Source organism: Haliotis rubra, unplaced genomic scaffold (assembly GCF_003918875.1).
Source record: "Haliotis rubra isolate DU_JTF1 unplaced genomic scaffold, ASM391887v1 Scf10, whole genome shotgun sequence".
NCBI classification, from domain to species: domain Eukaryota; kingdom Metazoa; phylum Mollusca; class Gastropoda; order Lepetellida; family Haliotidae; genus Haliotis; species Haliotis rubra.
This window is the reverse complement of record NW_025764892.1, coordinates 3,265,078-3,292,883: the sequence shown is the minus strand read 5'-3', so window position 1 is coordinate 3,292,883 and position 27,806 is coordinate 3,265,078. Positions and strand designations below refer to the sequence as shown.

General features: G+C 41.3%; 1 protein-coding gene across 1 annotated transcript in view; it reads left to right on the top strand.

Moving 5' to 3' along the window:
* Positions 1-26,009, top strand: part of LOC124261613 (terminal uridylyltransferase 4-like) — a 53,129-nt gene extending 27,120 nt beyond the window's left edge. The window contains 19 exon segments of the mRNA XM_046695986.1: positions 232-403; positions 1,827-2,608; positions 4,389-4,536; positions 5,319-5,405; positions 6,202-6,302; positions 6,903-7,037; positions 7,040-7,066; positions 8,921-9,010; positions 10,216-10,329; positions 10,622-10,699; positions 10,969-11,146; positions 11,599-11,646; positions 12,645-12,742; positions 13,730-13,854; positions 14,082-14,227; positions 14,778-14,917; positions 17,788-18,231; positions 19,599-19,705; positions 20,454-26,009. Of these exon segments, the coding sequence (XP_046551942.1) occupies positions 232-403; positions 1,827-2,608; positions 4,389-4,536; positions 5,319-5,405; positions 6,202-6,302; positions 6,903-7,037; positions 7,040-7,066; positions 8,921-9,010; positions 10,216-10,329; positions 10,622-10,699; positions 10,969-11,146; positions 11,599-11,646; positions 12,645-12,742; positions 13,730-13,854; positions 14,082-14,227; positions 14,778-14,917; positions 17,788-18,231; positions 19,599-19,705; positions 20,454-20,469 (3,036 nt within the window). The 3' untranslated portion in view covers positions 20,470-26,009.
* The last annotated feature ends 1,797 nt before the right edge of the window (positions 26,010-27,806 follow it).

The window sequence follows — 27,806 nt, the reverse complement described above, 5'->3', positions numbered from 1 at the left end:
GTGGGGGTTATCATTAAAAGGATGAAGTTGTCATCAAGTAGTTGGTAAGTTAATTCATCTATCGTGGATAAGATGACCATTAAAGAGAAGTGTTCCCTTTGACTCCATGTGAATACAAAAGACATTCACTGGGATTCATATTCTGAGATAGAGTTAAAGGAATAACATTTGATAAGAGGAAGAATTATCTCCCTTAGCTTGGCCTATTCATAACTCTGTTGTGTTCTTCAGGCACAGGGTTGGAAGAGCAAGAACACTAGTTCTCTTGGGACACTATGGCTTGAGGTTCTCAGATATTTCAGCCTTGGCTTTGACACGGCCATGTTTGTTGTGTGTCTGAGGCAACAGAAGATGCTAGCTCGAGCAGAGAAGAAATGGAACTCCAAGAAACTAGCCATTGAAGGTAATGTTGATATTCCAGTAACATTGACAAACTCAGATTATTGCTGGAACTAATTGATAGTTTTGCCCCTTTCTTATCGCAGTACTCTTAGAGAGAATGTATATAGTTGTCCTGTCTGAAGAATAGATCAGTGTAGTTGACCATCATGAGCTTATGTCATTATCTAGCATTCTGGAGACATCAACCTCTGTGAAAGCTTAGCTACTGAAGTAGGTTTTTATCTTACCATTGATGTCAAAGTTATTCCAAAAGTCTCCTTTTTCAGATTTCACATTTTGAAATATCTTACACTTTTTCTAATGTGAAACCAGATCAGTTCTCTATCTTCAACTGTTATGTATTTAAGATAAATTGATTACATCTATTACAGTCCCCTGTATTAGTTACTACAGTCCCCTATATTAGTTACTACAGTGCCATGTATTAGTTACTACAGTCCCCTATATTAGTTACTACAGTACCCTGTATTAGTTACTACAGTGCCATGTATTGGTTACTACAGTTACCTGTATTAGTTACTACAGTGCCATGTATTAGTTACTAGTCCCCTATATTAGTTACTACAGTGCCATGTATTAGTTACTACAGTCCCCTATATTAGTTACTACAGTGCCATGTATTAGTTACTACAGAAACCCTGTATTAGTTACTACAGTCCCCGGGGCGGTGGGGTAGCCTAATGGTTAAAGCGTTGACTCGTCACGCCGAAGACCCGGGTTCGAATCCCCGCATGGGCACAATGTGTGAAGCCCATTTCTGGTGTCCCCCGCCGTGATGTTGCTGGAATATTGCTAAAAGCGGCGTAAAACCAAACTCAGTCAGTCAGTACTACAGTCCCCTGTATTAGTTACTACAGTACCCTGTATTAGTTACTACAGTGCCATGTATTAGTTACTACAGAAACCCTGTATTAGTTACTACAGTACCCTGTATTAGTTACTACAGTACCCTGTATTAGTTACTACAGTGCCATGTATTAGTTACTACAGAAACCCTGTATTAATTACTACAGTCCCCTGTATTAGTTACTTCAGTGCCCTGTATTAGTTACTGTAATGCCCTGTATTAGTTACTACAGCGCCCTGTATTAGTTACTACAGTCCCCTGTATTAGTTACTTCAGTACCCTGTATTAGTTACTGTAATGCCCTGTATTAGTTACTTCAGTACCCTGTATTAGTTACTACTGAAACCCTGTATTAGTTACTACAGAAACCCTGTATTAGTTACTACAGTACCCTGTATTAGTTACTACAGTACCCTGTATTAGTTACTACAGTATCCTGTATTAGTTACTTCAGTGCCCTGTATTAGTTACTACAGTCCCCTGTATTAGTTACTTCAGTACCCTGTATTAGTTACTCTAATGCCCTGTATTAGTTACTACAGTGCCCTGTATTACTTATGCTCTTTGTCTGCATCAGATCCATTTTCCCAGAAGAGGAATGTGGCTAGGACTGTGAGTAACACCAAGATATACGAATATTTCCAAGACAGTCTTCGGAAAGCCTACCACTACTTTGGTCTTCCCAGGAGTAAAGAAGGAGGATCTCTTATCAGCAATGAAGTTCTCTCTGGTATCGTGGAGAAATCCAGGGGCAAGAAGAAGCATCTGGGTGAGTTTGCTTCTGCGGACGCAGACGACACGGATGATGACACAGATGCCGCCCGCGACTCCAGTGTTGAACCAGACGACCATGAAGCATCAGACGTCACGACAGGCGAAGGGGAATCCTCCCCCGAGAGACAACTTTCTGACACATTGCTATCCCCTTCAGTGAACGAGAGCTGTAGCTCGGTTAGCACATTGTGTGAGGAGGACTCATCCATCATATCAGCAGGTGTTAGTCAAATGTCTCTGGAAAACCTTCAAGAGAAACCGGTGGATGCAGACATTCACACCTTCGCCAGGGACTTTGCTTTGAAGGTGGTTCAGAGTGCTGTGCTAGCTGTATCTTCTAGTGATACCCTAAGTGAGACTTGTACGTCAGATGTGCCAAGTAAGTCCCAGGGTGAGGAAAAGGGTAGGTGTGATGGTGAGGACAAGTGCCAAGGGGAGACAACTTCTGTGATAAAGGAGAGCGAACAGTCTGTGAATGAAACTAAATCTGGACCCATTTTAGTTGACTCGGTGCTAAAGGAACTGAACTTGGAGGATAAGGAGTGTTTCTATGAGTTTACAGCAAAAATTCTAACTGATGGCAAGGTGAGAGTTTAGATTCATCGATATTGTACGGAATTACATAACAATGTTTGGTGATGTATCATCAAGACTGGAAGACTTTTTGAATCCTTTAGACAAGGTAGCTTGTCACATTAATAATATTTATACCTCTCAAAAGATTTATGCTCCTTTGATATGAAACCATGTTGCTCCTGAACTTTAATGATCTTCTTCTGTTGTGCTGGGCAATGAATTTTGAGTAGTCAAATCATTTAGAAACTGTAAATTGTGAATGAGTGAACAAGTAAGATTTTTCATTGCTCCTTGCAATATTGTGCAATATCACAGCTGGGAACAGCAGACATTGTTCTCACACATTGTTTCCATGGATGGGAACTGAACTAGGGTCGACAAGCTAATTTAGACTTGAGATATTATATCACTAATGTAGATCCATTGTTGACCCTACTTGCCTGTTGTGGGTAATTTGGGGATGGAAATGTTTTGACATAAGTCATTTCTTTGAGATACAGAGATCGATGGTGATGCTTGTCATATGAGGCAACCATGTGGATCTTGTGGTCAGGCTTGGTGACTTGTTTGATTACATGTATACTACAGTCACAGGCAAACTGTAGCGCAAATAGGGTTGCGCAACAAAGAGAAAGTGACCAGTCCTCCTATATGCTAGCGATGCGAGCAATGGTTGGCAACGTACTTCCCTCGCTTCGGTTCCGAAATATCAAAATACAATATCGCCACCATCAAAGGTAGACACCCATTTCCTCACAGGGTTGTGTTCTCAGTTTTCCAACTTCATATTTAATAATTACTCATGTAAAACATATTTAGTTCAACATTTTAAGCACCACCCATGCCATATCAAACCGTTCTTCGCCTCCATTACCCCTGCCAGCTTCCGGTTCAACGGAGTGAAGGAACAGGGGACTTAAATCTAAATATACTTGTTGAATCACATGTCCACCATATCAAATACTTGTGCAGTTACCTCCCCTGCCTTTTTCGCCCACTACGCCAGAAGTGTTTTTAGTAGAATAAATATTACGGAGGTTCTAACAATAAGGACGGCTGAAAAGAAAAATAATCTCCAACAGTTTAATGATAAAATTAGGCCATATGATATTTCTACTTAATTTCTGCTTATTCTTGTTCCTTCACTCCGTTGAACCAGAAGCTGGCATGCGTAATGGATGCGAAGAACGGTTTGATATGGCATGGGTGGCGCTTAAAATGTTGAATTAAATATGTTTTACGTGAGTTATTATTAAATATGAGGTTGGAAATCTGAGAGCACAACCCTGTGAGGAAATGGGAAGTACGTTGCCAACCATTGCTCGCTTCGCTAGCATATAGGAAGACTGGTAATTTTCTCTTAGTTGCACAACCCTATTTGCACCACAGTTTGCCTGTGCTACAGTATACCTGTACTAGTAACTACAAGCTTGTTGCTTGTCTGATCCAGACTTAATTATTTGAATGCTGATGTAATATGGATTGATTTTGCAAATATGTCAATATGCAACAAACAATCCTTGGTTGGTTAGGATTTTCAGATCCCTGAGTGAGTGAGTGAGTATGGTTGGTTTAACACCGCTTTTAGCAATATTCCAGCAACATCATGGCGGGGGACACCAAAAATGGGCTTCACACATTGTGCCCATGTGGGGAATCGAACCCGGGTCCTTGGCATGAAGAGCGACCGCTTTAACCACTAGGCTACTCTACCGCTCCTTAGATCCCTGAATGTGTAGGAGTGGAAGACGGAAACATAACACAAACCTTGCTTACTCTGTGTTTCCAGGGCCCTGCAATCATCTGTGGTTACTGTGAGAAGGAAGGTCATTTAAAGTCTGCCTGTCCTGAGGACCAGTTGCCAAAACTAGTAACCCTTCCTCCCGCCAAAAAAGTCTTTACAAAGATGCTTTCTGTCACCATTGAACAAGTTCCAAGTGAGTTTGCGACTCAGACAGATAATGGTACCATGGGTTCAGTCGAACTGGTAGCTCAGTTCCAGGGCCAAATACAAGCACTACGAGTTGAGTCAAGTGGCTTTTATAGACGAGTTTCAGGGCCAAATATCGGCACTATGAGTTGAGTCTAGTGGCTTTATAGACAAGTTTCAGGGCCAAATATCGGCACTATGAGTTGAGTCTAGTGGCTTTATAGACGAGTTTCAGGGCCAAATATTGGCACTATGAATTGAGTCTAGTGGCTTTATCATGTTTATAGCCGAGTTTCAGGGCCAAATATCGGCACTATGAGTTTAGTCTAGTGGCTTTATAGCTTAATTACAGGGCCAGATGCCAGTACTGCGAATTATGTGCAACTTGGTGACAGCTCAATTCTGCAAGGTGATTTTTGTGTTAATGATAATATGGTTATCTTTGCCTTTGTGGAAAAGCAAATGATCCTTCAATATATTGTAAGATTCAGTGTTTTACCCTGTTTGAGATTGAACTGTGTTAGTTATTATGGTTTTGTGTTTACACATCAGTAAATCAGACTTAGACCATGTGCTTACTGTTTTAGAACTTGTGCTTAAATCATGTGTAGACAAATGAACCAATATCTGATGTTCTACTTAAGGAGATTTTGGTCCAACAAACAAAGAGATGAAACCACGGGACTACATACTGCATGAGGTACAGGACTTAGACCATGTGCTTACTGTTTTAGAACTTGTGCTTAAATCATTGTAGACAATGAATCAATATCTGATGTTCTACTTAAGGAGATTTTGGCCCAACAAATAAAGAAATGAAACAACGGGACTACATACTGCATGAGCTACAGGACTTCATTCGTCAGCTCTATCCAGGTAAGGAAGGGAACTACATGTACTTTACATTTCCTGCATTAATGTTTACAATTATCGATTATTTATAGATTGACGCCATATAGCTGAAATATTGCTGAGTTCAACAGCAAATAAAACAAACAAATTGTCATTGTCCAGTTTGATATAGCTGATTATGTTGATCCCAGTGATAGTTTTAATGTTTCCATTAATGGTTTGTTTATGCATGGGAGACGTTTTGCATCTGGAAAACTCCTTGTCTCGGGTTACTTGTTTCTGTCTGTTATCCCCAACCAGCAGAGTTATCAAGTGGGAGTTTTAAGGTCCTGTTTAATCAAACACTCAGCAAAGGAATTATATTTGCACGCTATGTAGTTTTGGTAGTGACACTAATTAGTGAGAGGGATATAATCACATCACACTTGTACAACTATTTATTGGGAGCTTTTTACATTATCTTGCCCTTACCACTCTGCTATTGACTTAATCCTTTTCAAGTTAGGTGTGTGTCTTATATTTATGTACCTGATGGTCTGCATTATCAGGGTATGCCACTCCCAAACATTTCAGCCAGACCACAGGGCTGGTTAGATGTAAAACGTGCCAGCCCTGACCAAAACTTACCTTCCCACAAAAAATACTAATATATACATGTCTAAGTTTTAACCTGACAGTCGGGCAGGTAAATGTGAGAATCTGGCAGTCCGTGTTGAAAATAACCAGTCCGGGCGGTCGGGCTGGCAGGTATTTCGATTATTATCCTGATCATCATAAAACAAATGTTAGTTTTCTATGTTTCTGTCTGTTTGTTTTTTAGGTGTGATTCTCCGATTATTTGGTTCTTCCTGTAATGGATTTGGCTTTAGGATGAGTGACCTTGACATCTGCATGACCTTCAACCAATACAACAGTGCAAAGGTTTGTTGTTTACACATTAAGAATTGAATAGGTTTGGAGATTCTCAGTAATCTTTGTCAGGATGTTCTTAGAACCAAAGGTAGATAGAAATATGGGCTTTTCTGTTTCCAAAGTGTACTGCAGTGGAAATGTTGAAGTGAAATGGTTCATGATACATGAACGTTTGGGGAAATTGAGGAAGAGATAGGGATAAGACTGATTCTGTCCTGCAAGTGGGACACCTTCCAACAGGGCTCCAGATAGGGCCGTATCGGTGTATGTACGGATAAAAATATGCACGATACGGTAGGAAATAATTTAGAAAACGTAGCAGATACGCACCTCAGCAATGGTGTACGGTCTTAGAATCACTTACAGACGTATTTATCTGAAAAAAAGTATTGTTTTATTGTTTATTGACCTGTTTACACAAAGGTAGCAATTTTGTGGTGCATATATGAAACGAAACACAAGATTACTGATAGTCCATTAGCTTCCATTCAGTACACTAAATGTACGCTTAAGGTTTTCCAGTACTCAATATTGAACAAATAAGGAGTACGTACTCCTGACGTTGAAAAATTATCTGGAGCCCTGTTCCAAGTATTAGATTTGTTTCAGGATGTAAAGTGCACAGAGATAATAGAGAAGCTAGCCAAGAAGCTAAAAGAGCACAGGGGCCTGTACCAGGTGGTGGCCATCCCCACAGCCAAGGTGCCCATCGTCAAGTTCCGGCACCGAGAGAGTCAGCTGGAGGCGCGGACATCAGTCTCTACAACACTCTGGTAAACACACTCATGCATGCTATTAAAATCACTGCTTTTATACCTTTTTAACAATGCTTGATTTTGTTGTTGTTTTGTTGAGTCGATAACCATGAAGATCCGGGTTAGAATTGGCCTTCAGTAACCCATGCTTGTCGTAAGAGGCAACTAACGGGATTGGGTGGTCAGGCTGTCTGACTTGGTTGACACATCTCATCGTATCCCAAATGCGTAGATCGATGCTCATCCTGTTGATCAATGGATTGTCTGGTCAAGATTTGATTATCTACAGACCACCGCCATATAGCTGGAATATTGCCAAGTGTGGTGTAAAACAACAAAGAAATGTGAGTAGATGTATTTCTACCTGATACAGAGACCATTGGATAATCTGGGCAAGAATACAGGTCTCATGCACCCTATGCATTTCATGAGATGCGACTTAATGGATGAGGTGGTCAAACTCAGTGACTGGGAAGATGGCATGTCATTTGATCTCATGTGGGCATAATGATGATGATGATGATAATGATGTCAATCACTGGATTGTCAGGCCCAGACTCGCTATCATATGACTGGAAGGTGGATGATGATGATGTCAGTCACTGGATTGTCAGGCCCAGACTCGCTATCATATGACTGGAATGTGGGAGAAACAGAGCCACTCACCAGGGAGAAAAGACATCGTGCCTTCTGATTTCATTGGGGTGGTGGAATTTGCTACTCACGCTGAAGACCTGGCACCGATTCCCCACATGGGTACATTGTGTGAAGCCCATTTCTGGTGTCCTCTGCCATGATATTGCTGGAGTATTGCTAAAAGTGGTGTAAAACCCAACTCACTCGATCACTCAATCAGTCATTCACTCCAGATATGTAGCTACTTTAGTACCAGCAAGTAAACAGTGTTTGTGTTTATCAGGTAAACAGTGTTTGTGTTTATCAGGTAAACAGTGTTTGTGTTTATCAGGTACACAGTGTGCTTATCAAGTAAACAGTGTTTGTGTTTATCAAGTAAACAGTGTATGTGTTTATCTAGTACACAGTGTTTGTGTTTATCAAGTAAACAGTGTATGTGTTTATCAAGTACACAGTGTTTGTGTTTATCAGGTACACAGTGTGCTTATCAAGTAAACAATGTTTGTGTTTATCAAGTAAACAGTGTATGTGTTTATCAAGTACACAGTGTTTGTGTTTATCAAGTAAACAGTGTATGTGTTTATCAAGTACACAGTGTTTGTGTTTATCAAGTAAACAGTGTATGTGTTTATCAAGTACACAGTGTTTGTGTTTATCAGGTACACAGTGTGCTTATCAAGTAAACAGTGTTTGTGTTTATCAAGTAAACAGTGTATGTGTTTATCAAGTACACAGTGTTTGTGTTTATCAGGTACACAGTGTGCTTATCAAGAACCTTAGAACAAGCCCGACAGTCACATGTTTCAAATCAAACCTAAAGACATACCTTTTCTCTATGTTTTAAAATGACTCCTAAATTCTATCTTGTCTGCGCTATGAGCATGCTGTCGGTGTGGATTTAGCGCAATATAAATGGACTAATTATTATTACACAGTGTTTGTGTTTATCAAGTAAACAGTGTATGTGTTTATCAAGTATACAGTGTTTGTGTTTATCAGGTAAATAGTGTGCTTATCAAGTAAACAGTTTTTGTGTTTATCAAGTAAACAGTGTATGTGTTTATCAAGTACACAGTGTTTGTGTTTATCAGGTACACAGTGTGCTTATCAAGTAAACAGTGTATGTGTTTATCAAGTAAACAGTGTATGTGTTTATCAAGTACACAGTGTTTGTGTTTATCAGGTACACAGTGTTTGTGTTTATCAAGTAAACAGTGTTTGTGTTTATGTGTCTAGGCCCAGCACAATACCAAGCTGCTCCTGACATACAGTGAGATCGACCCACGAGTCAGGGCTTTAGGATATGCCTTCAAGGTGTTTGCTAAGGTGAGAAATCACTTTGGACATTTCAGATGTGTCAGTTTGTCATGTTGAGACTGAAAGGCTTTATTAAGTATATACAGTGATGGTTGTTGTTGTTGTTTGGTGGAGGGGCGGTGGGGTAGCCTAGTGGTTAAAGTGTGTGCTCGTCATGCCAAGGACCTGGGTTTGATTCCCCACATGGGTACAGTGTGTGAAGCCCATTTCTGGTGTCCCCGCCGTGATATTGCTGGAATATTGCTAAAAGTGATGTAAAATCATACTCACTCACTCACTCACTGTTGTTTGGTGGACATTGTAGTTGTGGTGATTATGTTCAGACTTCCATACTACCACAAGTTACATGTGAAGATCCGGGTTAGAAATGATCTTCAGAAACCCATGTTGTCGTAAGAGGCCACCAACGATCACTGTCTTTACTGATGCATGTATCATGATGTACTGTATCCAGATTGTATAGAGTTGTGGTTATGGTGTCAACACTGCATTGTATGGTCTGGTTTGATTATTTACGGACTGCTATCACATAACTAGAATAATGATTGTGGCAGCGTTTTACAACAAACAAAGCTTGACAAGTATGTTAATCCAAGTCTAGTGATAATTGTAGTTGGAGGATTAACAAAGCTTCCAAAAGTGTATTATTGACCAGTTTGATATAGCTGATTAGTGTTGATGATAATGAGGAGGAAGAAGAACAGTATGATGTTTACGATCTGAATTTGGTGTTAAAGTAGATTTTTAGGATGGTGATGATGATGATATCTAATGATGATCTATCTTATGATGATGATGATATATATCTGATGATGATGATGATGATGATGATGACGACAGTGGTGATGATATATCTAATAATGATGTGTGTTGATGATGACAATGATTTATCTGATGATGATGATGATGATGATAAATTTAATAATGATATATATGACGATGATGCAATGATATATCTGATGATGATGGTGGTGATGATGATGATGATATATCTGATATATGTCTAAAAATGATATATATGATGATGACAATGATATATGATTATGATGATGATATATTTAATAATGATATATATGACGATGATGCAATGATATATCTGATGATGATGGTGATGATGATGATGATATATCTGATGATATGTCTAAAAATGATATATGATGATGATGACGACAACGATGACAATGATGATGATGTATCTATGCTGCACCCTGTAGGTGTGTGACATCGGGGATGCTTCCCGCGGAAGTCTGTCCTCGTATGCCTACGTCCTTATGCTGCTGCACTACCTCCAGCAGTGCAGGCCGCCCGTCATCCCCGTGCTCCAGGAGGTAAGAAAACATTCCTCATCCTTTGTCCTTCATGACTGAATACATGTATATTTGAATACTATGCTTCCTTATTTGCAAGGCAATTTCACAGAAACTGAGATCTCTACAACCATGTAGTTATATCTTAAGGGCCATTGAGAGATACATTATTGTAATGTAATGAACATTTCTACCATGTTATTGTGTTGTCTCAATTATTAGTTTGGTTGATTTTGCAAAACTGATCCTCAAAATCTGACTGGGCCTGGTTTGTATGTTGAGTTTATTGATGTGGTGAGGGATATTGTTTCAGCTGTACCATGGCAAGAGCAAGCCAGAATGGATGGTCGATGACTGCAACGCTTACTTCTTTGAGAACATTGACCAGCTGGTGAGTTTGCTGGAAATTTCTTTCTAAAAAAAATTGTGTCTGCAAATTCAAGTAATATCTTCTGTGTTATTGCAAGTTTGCTGGTGGCCAACGTTTGGTAAATTGAAATCCAAGACTTTGTTGTGAGTTGTCTCCCCCTGGCTCAGTGAATCCAAGACAGTTACTGTTCTTGTAATAACTGATGAATCTCAATCATATAGGGGACCATTTCCAGTCTAAATAATAACATCTACAACACCATAGTGCTTATATCTATGTCATGTGTGCAGCACAAGGTATGGAAGGACTATGGGAAGAACAACATGAGCATCGGTGAGCTCTGGCTGGGCTTGTTCCGCTACTACACAGAAGAGTTCAACTACAAGGAGAGGGTGGTCAGCATTAGGCAGAAAGCTGCTCTAACCCGCTTCGAGAAACTCTGGAATGGGAAGTGTCTTGCTATTGAAGGTAGGCTAGAGCATTCATCAGAGTTCAAAACTTGATCAGTAAAGGTATTATGATTACATAAATTAAAAATATAGTGAATTCCAGAAGAAACACACATGTTGAAAATGTTGAAATACAATTGTCTACAAATTTGTGTTTCAAACACACTTTCTGTGAACAGGAAACAGATGTAAAATATTTCTTGTTGGTGTGTGTGTACTAAACATTCTTACGCATTGTGGAATTACAGAGCATGTGGCCTCGTGGTTTGCCAACAACAGGATAATGTCAGAAGACATTTAAAGATCTGGCATCAAATTTGCCTTCATGGATACAGTTTGTTCATCTTGACCTGATCATGAATAGCATTAAATAATGTTCAACATTGTGAAAGTGGCAAACAATTCAGTAATAACAGACATTAGTTACTTTTGCAGTTATTTGGATGGTGACTTCCAGTTCTTTGTTTTCAGATCCGTTTGATTTGAATCACAACCTCGGTGCTGGTCTTTCTAGAAAGAGTGAGTAGCTGTCTCAGAGAAACATATGTTATATTTGGGATTACACTTGTAATACTTTTGTAAGGTTGAGGCCCATCCGGGATTCAAACCCACACTCTAAGAGTGAGGCACCTAATCACGAGCACACATAGTCAGCAACCTAACCAACTCAGCCACCCGGTTTACAGATTGTGTATTTATGTCTTACTGAGAATTCATATTGTAGTAATGTGTGAAAGGGGATGTTTGTCTGATGATAGTAGATGAAAGTAAACTTTACTTATATTATTCGGACTTGTTTGATATGTTGTAATGAAAAGACCATTTTGTCTAGAACAGTCACACTTCGCCATAAGTATATTTGATGTGACCTTTGTTGACGGTATATACTTAGGCCTTATGTCATGATTCTCACTTGTCTGAATATATGGTTACTTGGTATTTATATACTCCTCAAGAGAAGTTAAGAAACACCAGATACTTTACAATATTTTAGTTGATTTGTTATGATAGATATGCTACAGTAATATGAAAAAGATTGTTTGATAATATAATATAATATAAGTAGTATATTAATGATTTCTCATAGTACTGGCAGGTTAGCAGAATTTCCCGTTGCTCACATCATTTATTATGCAAGATTGCTCTGAATTATTAGACTGACTGAGTTTGGTTTTACGCCGCTTTTAGCAATATTCCAGCAACATCACAGCGGGGGACACCAGAAATGGGCTTCACACATTGTGCCCATGTGGGATTCGAACCCGGGTCTCGGGCGTGACGAGCCAACGCTTTAACCACTAGGCTACCCCACCGCCCCTGAATTATTATATATAACATATGGCTATAATAGATATATACACCTGCTTTCAGTAAGTCGTTCTCACTTAAGTCAGACTTTGGCAAGAATGGTTTTTTGTTTGTTTCAGGATGTAAGTGCTTTGTAGATACACAAATATAAGTGTTGAAATTTGTGAATAATCTCCATTTTGACAAGGTACTTTTATGATTATTTCCAGTGAACAATTACATCCTGAAAGCTTTCATTCATGGCCGAGAGTTGTATGGTACGCCTAAAGATGAGCAGTTGATCGGGCAGATATACAGGACACTTGGGGTAGGTGACATAGGATCCATCGTAGTAGATGACATGGTATTGAGGCTCTGTGACTCTCAATATGAGTAATAAACGTGGCTGGATGCAGATATTGAGCTGACATAGTGATGATAATCATTTTGTTGAAAACGAAGTCTTTTGACATATTTTGTTCACAACCTTATTGGAACACGTCCTTGATCTAATCTTGTGGTAAGAGTTCTACCCGGAAATGAAAGTGTGATAATCTTAAATCCAGCTGTAAATAGTTCACCTCCCTTCATTATGTTGTTGCTTCCAAAAAGCAAGTTGATAGTTGATGAATTTGAGACTGCTGTTAGTGTAAAAAATGAACACATGGAAAATTACTGAAGACAGCCCCGATTGTCTATTATCCTCACTGCAATCATGTGTCAGGGGCGGATCTAGAGTGGGACCGTGCACCTCCCATTCTCCCCCAAAAGTTTTTTCCCTGAGGAGCATTTCTCCCTAACCTTTGGACTTCAAGATATATGTGCACCCCACTTCTCCAAAATCCTGGATCCTCCCCTGACATGTCATTGGTTTGATTGATGAGGTGAGGTGAAATTGGGTTTAACGTCGAGCTTGAGAATATTTCACTCATATGACGACGTGCATGCGTGTGTATGTGTATGTGCGGCTGCTTGTACTAGCCCAGACTGAAGCTGGTTTTATAGTGCTAGCTCACTGAGATACCATGCCGCAGTGAAGCATGAATACCCCACTCAGACACAGTATACTGACTCCGAGCCGACCAGTCCTTGTTGTACCCATTAATGCCGAGAGCCAGGCAGGGACCAACAAGTACCATATTTTAATGTCTTTTAGTATGACGCGTTCGGGGATCGAACCCGCGACCTTCCGCTCTCCGGGCGGACGCTCTAACCACTACACCACGGAGGCGGTGGTTTGATTGATGACCCTTGAGGATTTAAACATCGAATGTTAAGGTTGAAGATCCCTGTATCATGTAGTTCTCTCCCTCAGGACTACTGCTTTGACCGGTCTCTGCTGACAGAAGGCACGCCACCAAATGACCGAGGGTGTCGAGTGTGTGGGAAGATTGGACACATTGCAAAAGAGTGCCCAATTGTCACAAACAGGAAAGAAAGGTAATGATACTTAAATAGTAAAGATGCTATAGACTTATAAAGTATATGAATTTTATATGGACTGTCGATGAGTGATGCTAAGTTTTGCATCATGGTTTACTTCCAGGGGCTGTTGAAGCCTGTAAAATAGTTAGGTCTGTGCGAGCCCTGTATCTTTGTGTTTACCTTGGTGTTGTTGAAGCCTGGGAAATAGTTCTGTTTGAGTTCTGTGTCTCTGTATTTATAAGAGAGGAACGGGAGCGTCGGCAACGAGAAGAGCGACAGCGGGAAGAACGGCAGCGAGAAGAGCGAAAGCGAGAAGAGAGAGCAAGGGTGAACAAGAAGACTGATCAGCCAGTAAACATGGCCCTTCAGCATGGCATGTCACCTAACAGTATGTACCCAATCTCTTCCTTTCTTGTGAACGGACTATTTCTGGTGTCCTGTCGTTTTAACCTTGATGGGGTATCGCTAAAAAGAGATTAAAACCCTACTCACTCACTCACACTGCAGGTAGTAGGGTAGTCAGAGGGTTGAAGTAGTCACTGATCATTTTCATAGGAATAGAATGAGTGAAGCTTGATGTTCCCGGCAGTGACAATATCAGATTGTTGCTACAAACTGTTTTAACATGCTCACTGACAAAGGCTCACAGCTGCCTCTGTGGTGTTGTGGACAGAGTGCCCTTCCAAAGATTGTAAAGTGAGTGTTTCACTCCCCTGAGGGGCTCTAGCCTAGTAGTTAAAGCATTCGCTTGTCACGCTGAAGACCTGGGTAAGATTCCCCACATGGGTAAAATGTGTGGAGCCCATTTCTGGTGTCCCTCTCCAAGATATTGCAGGAATATTGCTACAAATTGCATAAAACTAAAACTCAATCACTCACTCTGCTGACACACATCGATGACATTTCTTGCAATTGAGGAAGACCATTTCCCTTTTCAGCACGTCCAGGGAATAAGTCTCAGTCCTCCCCCAGCACCCCAGCTGTCAGTCACATGGCCGCGCCCCCAGGCTTCAGGGAGAAGACGAAGAGGTCCCAGTCTATGCCAGAAGGGCCCAGCTCTACAGCAGCTAACTTACAGGTGACTGTTTGAAATAGGTGTCAGAGTAGTGCTTAATTGGGTTAACAATCATGATGTTATTTTATAGTAAAAGTCAACATCTCAAGTGTACAGAGGGTTAGCCTAGTGATAAATACTCTCTGTGCCTCATTTTGTGGCACTTTGTTATGCTGTTGATCACTGGGTTCCTTGGTCTAGACTCGATTATGTACAGAGACAGCACCATATAGCTGGAATACTGCTGAGTGCGGCGTAAAACAACAACCAACCAGCCAACCTGACCAATTATGCTGTTACTGATAATCATCACTCAGTTTCAGTAGCTGGGTCTGTATTTTATTATATGCTATCATTTTAGTGTAAGGAGGACAGTGGTCAGTAGTTATTGTTTTCTGAATAATTCTTCATCATACTACAATACGTGATTGTTGCATGCACTAAATGCTGATAATTTCCAATGCTGAATATACATTAGATGATATGTATTTGAGAAATCGTTACATTTGGTTCCATTCATGTACTGAGCAATAGGCAATTTATAATGTTCATGTTGACATTTATCCAATGTCCTAGATTCAAGTGTGTATAGTACATTTGGACTGCCAACCTAATGAGATGCATAAACATTATCCCAATGAACTATGGTAAAACCAGGAACATGCTTTCTTTACACTGTCACTCCAATGAACATTCCCCATACACTATAGCCCCTCCATGAACATGCTTTCCTTACACTGTCACTCCAATGAACATTCCCCATACACTATAGCCCCTCCATGAACATGCTTTCCTTACACTGTCACTCCAATGAACATTCCCCATACACTATAGCCCCTCCATGAACATGCTTTCCTTACACTGTCACTCCAATGAACATTCCCCATACACTATAGCCCCTCCATGAACATGCTTTCCTTACACTGTCACTCCAATGAACATTCCCCCATACACTATAGCCCCTCCATGAACATGCTTTCCTTACACTGTCACTCCAATGAACATTCCCCCATACACTATAGCCCCTCAGTGAACATTCTTTCTATTAACTATTGCATCCCAAAAAACATTCTCACCACACACTATGGCACCCCCAAGAACATTCTGCCCATACCCTGTTCCACCCAGAAAACGTTCTTCCTTGACACTGTGATACTAGTATGAACATTTTGGGCATACAGTGTGCTGGTGTGAACATAGTGCCTGCCATATGCTGTGTCACTACATGAACTATGACCTACACTCCTGGTACATCTCATCTACTATTGAAACCCAAGAACATTCTGCCTGACACTGTGTCACTATGATGGACATTCTGCCTGACACTGTGTCACTATGATGGACATTCTGCTTTACACTGTGTCACTATGATGGACATTCTGCCTGACACTGTGTCACTATGATGGACATTCTGCCTGACACTGTGTCACTATGATGGACATTCTGCCTGACACTGTGTCACTATGATTGACATTCTGCCTTACACTGTGTCACTATGATGGACATTCTGCCTTACACTGTGTCACTATGATGGACATTCTGCCTGACACTATGATGGACATTCTGCCTTACACTGTGTCACTATGATGGACATTCTGCCTGACACTGTGTCACTATGATTGACATTCTGCCTTACACTGTGTCACTATGATGGACATTCTGCCTTACACTGTGTCACTATGATGGACATTCTGCCTGACACTGTGTCACTATGATGGACATTCTGTCTTACACTGTGTCACTATGATGGACATTCTGCCTTACACTGTGTCACTATGATGGACATTCTGCCTTACACTGTGTCACTATGATGGACATTCTGCCTTACACTGTGTCACTATGACGGACATTCTGCCTTACACTGTGTCACTATGATGGACATTCTGCCTGACACTGTGTCACTATGATGGACATTCTGCCTTACACTGTGTCACTATGATGGACATTCTGCCTTACACTATGTCACTATGATGGACATTCTGCCTGACACTGTGTCACTATGATGGACATTCTGGCTTACACTGTGTCACTATGATGGACATTCTTGCTGTACACAATGGTACCCCAAGGTCCCCACATACACTTATGCAATTACCACATGCAATGTGTTCCCTGCCTGAACATTCTCCCAAACTCTTGCCCCCACCTGAACATTCACCTGAGGCCTCTACCTGGACTGTATAGTGCCACTCATGTAAGTATAACAGGGCCTGTGTTTCACATGTCACCTCCTTCAGTCGACCTTCACATGCACCATGGTCCCCGCATACACATTAATCCCTGTCCCGAAGCCTCTACCTGAACATGCACTGTATACTGCCGCTAGTGTACGTATAACAGGGCCTGTGTTTCACATGTCACCTCCTCCAGTCAACCAACACATGCACCATGGTCCCCGCATACACATTACCCCCTGTCCCGAAGCCACTACCTGAACATGCACTGTATACTGCCGCTAATTAATGCATTATAACAGGGCCTGTGTTTCACATGTCACCTCCTCCAGTCAACCAACACATGCACCATGGTCCCCACATACACATTACCCCCTGTCCCGAAGCCTCTACCTGAACATGCACTGTATACTGCCGCTAGTGTACGTATAACAGGGCCTGTGTTTCACATGTCACCTCCTCCAGTCAACCAACACATGCACCATGGTCCCCACATACACATTACCCCCTGTCCCGAGGCCTCTACCTGAACATGCACTGTATACTGCCGCTAGTGTACGTATAACGGGGCCTGTGTTTCACATGTCACCTCCTCCAGTCAACCAACACATGCACCATGGTCCCCGCATACACATTACCCCCTGTCCCGAGGCCTCTACCTGAACATGCACTGTATACTGCCGCTAGTGTACGTATAACGGGGCCTATGTCTCTGTTCAGATGTCACCTCCTCCAGGCTACCAACACATTCCAATCTTGTATGACCCCCAGCAGCAGCAGATATATATACAGGGGGGCAGTTCCTCCCCAGTAAACATCCCCCACATGGGAGGAGGGGGTGGTCCACTCAGCCCAACGGGCCAAAGCTGGCCAGACCAGATGTCTCCTCTCCAAGGTCAAGCAGCTTCAGCAATGCATCATGGGATGACATCATCTTCCCTTCCCATGATGAAATTTCATGGACAGAACAACTACGTCCAAGTCCCCCTGTCTCAGGTGCTCAACGTCCCCACCCAGTCTCCTCCGACCCCCGGGCAGCAGATCATGATGGCCATCTCCCCACAGAAGCAGACCCCCAGGATGGGCCACTCTACAGGCATGCCCCAGGGGCCGTACACATACGGTCAGCCCATCCCCCAACCTCAGATGCATTCTCCTCCCCAGGTGAGGGATAGAGACGTACAGGAACAGGAATGATTTTTTATAGATCCACAATTTCTTTGATTACACAATGCCATTTAGAAAGTGGTCAAATGTAACATATGTATATTTGGGATTGCACTTTCTTATGGAAGTCGCAGTGGCTGAGCGGGTTAGGCGGCTGACTTTGTTTGCTGGCGATTAGGTGCCTGACTCTGAGGGTGTAGGTTTGAATCCTGGATGGGACTCAACCCAACAAAAGTACTAGAATCTCTACTTTACTAGGAAAGTGTAATCCCAAATATACCATGTTAGACAACTTGTTTATTGCAATGGATGCTTATCATCCAAGATTGGATGTCTATCCATAAAAAATCATTCCTGTTCATCACACCAGCTTGTACATGCCACTCAAAGTTCTCAACAGAAGAACACCCAGTTGTTTCATATTACTTCAATAAATTGTTAAATTGTATACTATTCAAAGCATATTAAAGAACAACCGCAAGTGTCAGCCAGTGTTGCAATACCTACCGCTATGTTAGATTAACTGTAGCACTATGAAAGAATAGGTGTTCTTAACTTTTTTTCTTGAGTACAGTGGAATCTGTCTATTACGGACTGTCCTAGGACTGACTCATTTGTCTGGATTATAAAGCAGTCTAGATTACTCAACTTTAGTCTGTTACCCTCCGCCTACGTTCCGCTGGTTGGTCTGCCATGAGTATGAAGAGAATGTGTCATTTATAGGACTTCAAACTGACACTGAGTTAATCTTATCACATTAAATAATGTGTGTTTATAGAATAAATTAACCATTGAGAACAGAAGTAACTGAGATGTTTATTCAACAGACTTATTATCCCCCGCCGTGTGTTTAGCGCGAAGCGGGGGATATGGTATTAGGCTCCGTCCGTCCGTACATACGAATTGGAATATCTTAAGAACCGTTGACTGGATTCTTTTCATATTTGGTACCTAGGTTCATCACAGTAAAAGAAATGTCCCAGTCAGGTTTGGTGACCTTGACCTCCATTTCAAGGTCACAAGGGGACTTTAACATTATACCCTTGTCTATCTGAACTCACCCACTCACTCACTCATCCATATTGAAGTGTCAACATCTTACTGTGTTTATTGAGACATTCCAGTTAGGTGGGGGCAGTGGGGTAGCCTAGTGGTTTGAGCGGTCGCTTGTCACGCTGAAAGCCTGGGTTCGATTCCCTTCGTGGGTACAATGTGTGAAGCCCATTTCTTGCGTTCCCAGCCATGATATTGCTGGACTATTGCTAAAAGTGGTGGCGTAAAACTAAACTTACTCACTCGCTTCAGTAAGGTAATCTCGTCAGATTTGTAAGCCCGTGTTGATGTCTTCTCCTCCTCCCCCTCAGCATGGCTATGTGCAGTCCCCCCGGGTCCAGGAATGCAGCAGCAGCAGCAGCAACATCACTGAGGCAGGTCACACACTCCCCACAGCAAGGTGGAAATCTAGTCCTAAGTGAGTAATACATCATATATTTTGTGAATTATCTGTTTTGATATTTTTACAAATTTTGACAGGTGAGATCTAATGTACAATGTAATGTAATTACCTGAATTTGGAGGCGGTGCAGTAGCCTAGTGGTTAAAGCGGTCGTTCATCACGACAAAAACCCAGGTTTTATCCCTCTCATGGGTACAGTGTGTGAAGCCCATTGCTGGTATCCCCTGCAGTAATATTCCTGGAACATTGCTAAAAGCGTCATAAATCTAAACTCACCTGGAGTTGGTAATTTGAATTGTATACATGTACATGTATTTGAAAGTTCTTTTTTTTTGAAGAGTGACAGGTTTGCTAAGTACAATGTGTTTTTTTCCCAATCAAGGATATTTACCATCCCGAAACACACAAACATGATAACCTCTGTAGGTGTGATATGGGATATATGTCTGCAACCTGTGTCACTAGAGCTTGCTGGGGCAGTGGTGTAACCTAGTGGTTAAAGTGTTCGGTCGTCACGCTGAAGATCCGGGTTCGATTCCCCACATGGGTACAATGTGTGAAGCCCATTCCTGGTGTCCCCAACGTGATATTGCTGGAATATTGCTAAAAGCGGTGTTAAACCATACTCACTCACTCACTCACTCACTAGAGCTTGCTGCACGATAAGTGACTGAAGATATCCCTCCGTAATTTGAGCAGTGTAATTGACATACTGTTCAAAGTAGCGCGCATATTAAATTCACTCACTCACTCTTACTTCCAGACATCACTGTCCCTAATGAGATGTACAACAACTATAACAGCCACCCTCAGCAATAGCCGCTGTCTCACTTTCATCCACGATGGGCAAGTTATCTGCCCCTCATTGAAGACAGAAGAGACCCTCTGTGACCCTGTTACAACACAGTTGGCACAAGAATTCTGACCCTCATCCAAGACAGATTGGACAAGTCTCTTCAGTTTAGTTAGTCTGCGAGCAATAGGATTTTACATATCTCCGTTTTAATTAGCCATATCAGTAGAATCCGAGCTGATGAAAAGAATTCATTTTATTAAGTGACATGAAATAGAACAGATTCATTATGCTACAGATCATTGTTGATGGCAGGGAAGAATGACAAGAACACAGGAACTCATGCACCTTGACTTGTGACTATTGGACAGAGATAATTATGGATGAGACCTGTCTATGTAACTTTCTGTTGTTGAACTATAGGTAGATTGAAACACTGGCTGGTAAAGTATTTGTTTGGCTTGTAGGAATTCAGTCTGTCAAGATTATTATGTTATTACTTGAGCTGTGGCTCACTCACTCACTCACTCACTTGAGACTCTTGAGTCTTGTTCGGCTTAGTTTTGACTGTATCTTGTGTGTTTACTCATCATGGAGATATCATCAGTTAGGAATACTCAGGAATTTTCACTGTGGACAACTGTTTGGGCAGCGGGGTAGCCTAGTGGTTGAGACCTTTGTTCTTCACGCCGAGGATCTGGGTTAAATTCCCAATATGTGTACAATGTGTGAAGCCCATTTCTGGTGTCCCCAACGTGATACTGATGGAATATTGCTAAAAGCGGCGTAAAACTAAACTCACTCACACACTCACTCTTAGTTATGTTGAAATTCAGATTATAATAAAAGATATCTTTGGTCATAACAACTTCCTTGTATGATGATAATATTACTCTCAGGCTGTTCTTTACAAATTTTGCGCCCAGCAAGCATGACTGGAAATGGTGCTCTTTGGTACTTATGTTGTCCAAGTCTCTAAAGCAACCATTGAAAAAATGACAACAATTAACATATTGATGGTGATGTATTTGATGATAGGCTTTATGGTAGTTCCAGAGGTGTATGGGGCGGAGGGGGAGCCTGATGGGTAAAGCGACCGCTCATCACGCTGTAGGCCTGGATTCCCCACATGGGCACATTGTGTGAAGCCCATTTCTGGTGTCCCCTGTCATGATATTGGTGGAATATTGCTAAAAGCGGTGTAAAACCATACTCACTCATTCCAGAGGTGTATTGAGGGCAAGCCAAGGGTATCTTGATAAAACAAAAGGATAGAACAGGCCCCATAGCCTGTGTTGCTCCAAAGAGATGACCCAATGGTGTGTTGTTGTCGTGTCTGGGCTTTAGTGACAAGGATCATTGTTCACAATGTCAATCACTGGATTGTCTGGTCAAGACTCAAAGAGCCCTTTGTCTTACAGCTGGAACGTTGCTGAGTACAATGTTAAACAATCAACAAACTGATTGCTGAAACTATCACTCCTTCATATATGGACAATATTGATTTGCTGTTCTTGAAACATGGCGCTACAAAAATAAACAAAATGACAAATTTCTTATGAAGATTAAAATGTTCAAAATACTAATTAACACACTTTTCTACTTAGTTTTATTTGCGTTTCCATTGACAGGACTGTAAAACATGAGTGAAAAGCATTAATGTCTCTTAGCACACAACACCTTAATGATCTTGATTTTTATCGTCCCACACGCTTACTGCTAATCATATAATTAAACTGCAATGTACTTATAGTTTTGTTAACCTTGACATGTAGTATCTATTTGCAGTATCTTTGATCTGCTACTCGCCATTATATAATGTCATTTTGTATATAAAGATCTTTCCTATTTTCAGTGTACGATATGTATGAAATTTCATTAGTCATTGTTCTTTGTTTTATCCGCCTTTCATGCAACAAAAAATCACGACTGTAACCTGAACTTTCTACTGATAATCATGGTGACAAAACCTTATTGTGATTTTTATCCTAGGTTTTACTTGTAAATAGTAAAGATTCAGAACACAGGGGATTTTTCTTTGCACATATATTTATTGTGGATAGATAGTTTTTTGTTTTCTTGTCCATTCCAAGGTCATTTATTTTGTTTAAATGGACATTTTAATATGAAACATTTTTAGAATTTTTTCTACTGTTGATTTTCATTTTAGTTTGAATACTTTTGGAGGGCTCAATGCCTTTGATATTACAAACCTATATTCATGATGACTTAGTTTGAATATTATGTCGCCAGAACTACAGTACAGAAGCTAAATTATTTCCGATATGTTTACCAATTCACTTATCTTTGATCTCCCAAAACAAACAATCAGGATAACCAATGAAAGCCAAATGTGTCTGATTAATGGCACTTTTTAAGTAATGAAATGAACTATGTTTTGAAATTTAATGTGTAGATTATGAATAGAGTATGAAATAACTAAAAACCTCAAAAAGGTATTTTTTGCAGTTCTCTGTTTTTTATTAACCTAATGTTTTTGTCAGGAAATGACATGACTTGGAGAACAGGTGTATTACAGCATTGCCTCGACATTCCAGGGCCCTGTTTCTCAAAGCAGTCTTGGTGTTTCAACTATTGTAAGTCTGTGTTAACGTATTGGAGGTACGATTTCCTAGCGACACAATCACATGTTTGAATGGCGCCCAGATTTGTACACATGATGTTCCTCGATCACCTGTGAATGCATAGTATGCTAATGTAGTTACCACTTGTACCCTGTGAGAACGAACTCAGCAAGTGTTTTTACCAATGAGATGACGTCTCACAAGCAGCTATACTCTTCCACATACCAGAGCATGTACCACTGCCTTGCAGCCATCTTGTCTACACATGGCTTCAGTATCAAACAATTACGGGGTTCACACAAAGTTCATGTACAGAGTTGGGTTCTTTGACTTCCAGAGATATACAGCCTTGTGTCATTAAGATAGATTTCATATCAACACTGTTCTAACTGAATCTGGGTTGGTGGAGTGGCCAAGTGGTTAAAGCATTCGCTCGTCACACCGAAGATCCTGGTTCGATTCCCCACTTGGTGTACTCAAATTGAATGCATTCATGTGTGATTGAGGAATGTTATTTCTATACAAATCCATGAATTGTAGACACTGCTAGTATTGCTGAATCGGTTTTATGGTGTGGCATGGAACAGCTTTCGTTTGAATGCCACATTGACAAATATTAAGAAATTTTGTTTAAAAATAATACTTTGTTACAGTTACAGAGCAGCCATGGTTGGAATGCTGTGTTTCAATATCAACCAGCTATGACAGATTAAGTGTACATACAAACAAATTTAACTTTTTTAACAATCTTTTGTGGAAGATTTTTTCAAGTCGATTTTGATCTTGATCAGATGATCTGTCATGAAATTGTATGTTTTTGAAACATCACTAAAACACTTTGAAATTCATTCAATCATGGACTGTAAGATGGCAGCTATTCTAACAAATTGTATACTCTATATCATGATTTTCTTTTTATTCTATTCCATCAAAATATCATTTTATAAGTTTCATTTCTTTACCATGTCTCGTATAAATGTAGTAATGTTACTTCATAAATCCATGTTTAACCTTATATTAAGAATGTTTACGATGTGAGTGTTGACTACTAACTACTAACTACTCGCTAGCAAGGGCAAATCATTGTATATTCCAAGTTAAGGGGTCAGTAGGGGGCTGGGATTTGGTATGGAGATTACTGGGGTGGGTATTGTTACCTGCTTAGCCAGATAGTTTTGTAGTTGAAACTTAGAGCCTGCATATGTTTCAAGAGGAACAACTTGAAACAATCTATTTTTGGCAGACAGTAACAAAGATAAGCATCAAATAATGCAAGTTTTATGAAGATTTTAGTTTTCAACATAGTTTTCAATGTACAAAATCCCTTGAACAAAACATATAAACAATAAATCTATGTACAAGATCTTACCATCTTTTATCTTAAAACCATCTTTTGTTTGTCATAACCAGATGTCCTAATAATTATGTTGTGGAATTCCATTTCAAATCTGACTTCACTGACATGTAAATACAATTGACATTGTAATCAGCAAGGGGCGGTGGGGTAGCCTAGTGGTTAAAGCGTTGGCTCGTCACGCCGAAGACCCAGGTTCGAATCCCCGCATGGGTACAATGTGTGAAGCCCATTTCTGGTGTCCCCCGCTGTGATGTTGCTGGAATATTGCTGAAAGCGGCGTAAATCCAAACTTAGTCAGTCAGTCAGTGTTATCAGCAACCATACATTAACTACTGCTGAACAACATATATAACACTAGAGAGATAAAGATCACCTGATTTTGTCACGTGGCTACAGTTAATGTGTAATGACATGACAGAATAACTGTGATGATTTGGAAAAATCAAGTGTTCCTTAGCATCTATTGAGTAGTATATTTGTGTAATACACATGTCAGTCTTCATCCACATGTCAGCTGTAATACACATGTCAGCTGTAATACACTTGTCAGCTGTAATACACATGTCAGCTGTAATACACATGTCAGTCTTCATCCACATGTCAGCTGTAATACACTTGTCAGCTGTAATACACGTGTCAGTCTTCATCCACATGTCAGCTGTAATACACATGTCAGTCTTCATCCACATGTCAGCTGTAATACACTTGTCCATTTGTTATGGAATGTTATATTTCTACATATTTTGATGGAATATATTGTTGGTTTCTTAAAGAAACCCTAACACTGTGGTTACAGAGTCAACATGTCCACCTATAGGGTGACAGTCTTTCTTATAAAATCAAGGCAAAGCTTAATTTGTTCTAGTGTTCCCCTGTTATATGTATATTGTGTGTAAAGTATGTAAATACTGTTGGTCTGTTTTTATTACCATTGGATCTTGTACATAATTCATCTTTAAAGCAAACTTGTGTACATTTGGCTGCCTTCTTTAATTTGTGTTTCTCAGGCCTCTTGTAGAACATCAGTAACCATGGTAACTGCTCTGACAAATATCTTTTTAATGTGGTATATGAGTACTCCATTCATTTCAACTACTTAATTCCTAAGATGGGGTTGATTCTCATCAGTAATGATACCTTTAAGTTAGATATGTACATTTTTTTAAAAGGAACACACTTCAGATTACTTTGTCATTTACCTTGGATCAGTTGGTGGGTTAGTAGTTTTCATGTATGAAGTGGCGCACCTTGATTGGCAAAGTGAGGCTCCGAAATGAAAGGGAAATTAAGTATGCATGTATCTGTACAGGGGTTTTATATACAATGAGAAAAGGTCTAGGAGAAAAGGCAACAGACCGAAGTATTGGCACTGAGAAGCACTAATGATGTGGACAGCTGTAGTGATATTAGGATTGTAATTTTGTTTTACAGTAACTAGGACTGATGCTGGATATTGGTGTAAGTGGTGGCAAAGTGGTTTTAGATCAGCATCTTTTGAGAGTAGAGATACATGACATGATTGAGAATGGAACTGATTTGAATGTAATTTAAAATGGGTAAAAAATAAACCAAAAGAACAATGTGTTTTTCTGTTGGTTTGTTATGTGTGCCAAGGCTTGCAGAAACTGGAAAGAGGACTGATGACAGAGAACCTTTTCCTCTGTGTCCTTCAGCGTTGTGTAAGATCTTCCTCTATCAGGTCTTCAGGTTGGTCCTAGGTTATGTCCTCCACAGTTGTGTCTTCCTTTGTCCTTAAGTCCTGTGGTGGGTCCTTCAGTGTTGTGATGCAGAATGATTGGGAAGATCCGTTAAAAACCTTCAGGACTTGGAAGGAACAACCACAACATAGGGGACCCAAGGTAGGACCTACCACAACATAGGGGACCCGAGGGAGGACCTACCACAACATATGGGACCCAAGGGAGGACCTACCACAACATGGGGAAACCCAAGGAAGGACCTACCACAACAGGGGGAACACAAGGAAGGACCTACCACAACATGGGGAAACACAAGGAAGGACCTACCACAACATGGGGGAACCAAAGGAAGGACCTACCACAACATGGGGGAACCCAAGGGAGGACCTACCACAACATAGGGGAACACAAGGGATGAATCACCACAACATGGGGGAACCCAAGGGAGGACCTACCACAACATGGGGGAACACAAGGGAGGACTCACCACAACATGGGGGAACACAAGGCAGGACCTACCACAACATGGGGGAACCCAAGGGAGGACTCACCACAACATGGGGGAACACAAGGGAGGACTCACCACAACATGGGGGAACACAAGGGAGGACTCACCACAACATGGGGGAACACAAGGGAGGACTCACCACAACATGGGGGAACCCAAGGAAGGACCTACCACAACATGGGGGAACACAAAAGGGAGGACCTACCACAACATGGGGAAAACAAGGGAGGACCTACCACAACACAACATGGGGAACACAAAAGGGAGGACCTACCACAACATGGGGAACACAAGGGAGCACCTACCACAACATGGGGGAACACAAGGGAGGACCCACCACAACATGGGGGAACACAAGGGAGGACCCACCACAACATTGGGGAACACAAGGGAGGACTCACCACAACATGGGGGAACTCAAGGAAGGACCTACCACAACATGGGGAACACAAGGGAGGACCTACCACAACATGGGGCAACACAAGGGAGGACCCACCACAACATGGGGGAACCCAAGGGAGGATCTACCACAACATGGGGGAACACAAGGAAGGACCTACCACAACATGGGGGAACACAAGGAAGGACCTACCACAACATGGGGGAACACAAGTCAGGGCCTACCACAACATGGGGGAACACAAGGAAGGACTCACCACAACAGGGGGAACACAAGGAAGGACCTACCACCACATGGGGAACACAAGGAAGGACCTACCACAACATGGGGGAACACAAGGAAGGACCTACCACAACATGGGGGAACACAAGGAAGCACCTACCACAACATGGGGACCACAAGGGAGGACCTACCACAACATGGGGAAACACAAGGAAGGACCTACCACAACATGAGGGACACAAGGGAGGACTCACCACAACATGGGGGAACACAAGGAAGGACTCACCACAACATGGGGAACACAAGGAAGGACTCACCACAACATGGGGGAACTCAAGGAAGGACCTACCACAACATGGGGGAACACAAGGGAGGACCTACCACAACATGGGGCAACACAAGGGAGGACCCACCACAACATGGGGGAACCCAAGGGAGGATCTACCACAACATGGGGGAACACAAGGAAGGACCTACCACAACATGGGGGAACACAAGTCAGGGCCTACCACAACATGGGGGAACACAAGGAAGGACTCACCACAACATGG